At 62.3% G+C, this 1123-nt stretch overlaps 1 protein-coding gene across 2 annotated transcripts in view; it reads right to left on the bottom strand.

Annotated features, from left to right (window-relative positions):
- PAK4 (p21 (RAC1) activated kinase 4) overlaps positions 1 to 1123 on the bottom strand; it is a 50457-nt gene that overhangs the window by 3007 nt on the left and 46327 nt on the right. For both annotated transcript variants that reach the window (XM_004388152.1, XM_023742299.1), the window contains exon 6: positions 818 to 944. In XM_004388152.1, the coding sequence (XP_004388209.1) occupies positions 818 to 944 (127 nt within the window). The remainder of the gene's footprint in view (positions 1 to 817; positions 945 to 1123) is intronic.

The raw sequence follows: 1123 nt of genomic DNA, 5'->3' as shown, positions 1-1123 counted from the left end.
AGCCCTGCCCTGGGGGTCTGAGGGGACACAGCCCTGCCCTGGGGGTCTGAGGGGACACAGCCCTGCCCTGGGGGTCTGAGGGGACACAGCCCTGCTCCTGCAACAACCAGGTCTCCAAGTTCAAAGATCTGCACCTTTCAGGGACCGACAGGCCCCGCTCAGACCCTTGAGGAGCTCTGTGGACTGTCTCACCCCAGAAAACACACACACACAGTATGCGCACAACTGCAGGAGGCCCCCAGATGTCCCCGCAAACACGTCTGCAGGCATTCTTAGACGTTTACAGCCCCAAAAACGAGAGTCCCAAAGAAACAGCCCTTGCTACCTCTGCCCCTATGGACCCGGGGGTGTGTCTTTCCTTCGGGGGGATCACCAGCTTCTGAGAGCATCTGATGAAAGTCAAGCGCCCTCGCCCACAAAAACCATGTCCACCCACGGCATAGTAATGCACGTCGGCACTGTGAGGGTCACCCATGGTCCCAGAGTCAGCACCTCCACCCAGAAGACAGGAGATGGGCCTGCGTCCCCAGGCCCAGGGTGCTGGACTGGGAGCCAGTTCTCAGTGGAGGAAGGAGCCTCAAGGGCAGCTGTGGCTGTCTGCCCCAATCTGTCCTCCCCTCTGGGTGCGGGATAGACTGCACTTCCCAGCGTCCTGTGCTGACGGAGCTCCTGCCAGCCTGGGTCCCTGACTCTGCCCTGTTCCTCCAGGAACAAACTTCCTGTTTGTCAAGCCACTGCCTTTGGGGTAAGAATGTGGAGGAGGGACTTGGGAGAGGCATGGGGCAGCCCATTCACCCCCAGCCAGCCCGCTCCTCACCCGGCCGTCGTGGGTCAGCAGGATGGAGTCACTCTTGATGTCCCGGTGGATGACACCCTGGGCGTGGAGCACAGACAAGGCCTGCAGCACGGCCAGGCACACAGCGGCAATCTGTTCCTCGTTCATCCTGTGCGGGGTGGTGGTGATCAGCGTGGGAGACGGTCCACCCCATGGTCTGAGGGGGACACTGCCCTTCCCCAGGGGGCCTAAGGGGGACACTGCCCTGCCCCAGGGGTTCTGAGGGGACACCACCCTGTGCCAGGACACTAAGGGGGACACTGCCCTGCCCAGGGGGTCTGAGGGGAC

Source organism: Trichechus manatus, unplaced genomic scaffold, assembly GCF_000243295.1.
Source record: "Trichechus manatus latirostris isolate Lorelei unplaced genomic scaffold, TriManLat1.0 scaffold00207, whole genome shotgun sequence".
Classification (NCBI taxonomy): Eukaryota; Metazoa; Chordata; class Mammalia; order Sirenia; family Trichechidae; genus Trichechus; species Trichechus manatus.
Note: the sequence above shows the minus strand (reverse complement) of the source record. Positions and strands in the feature narration are given on the sequence as shown.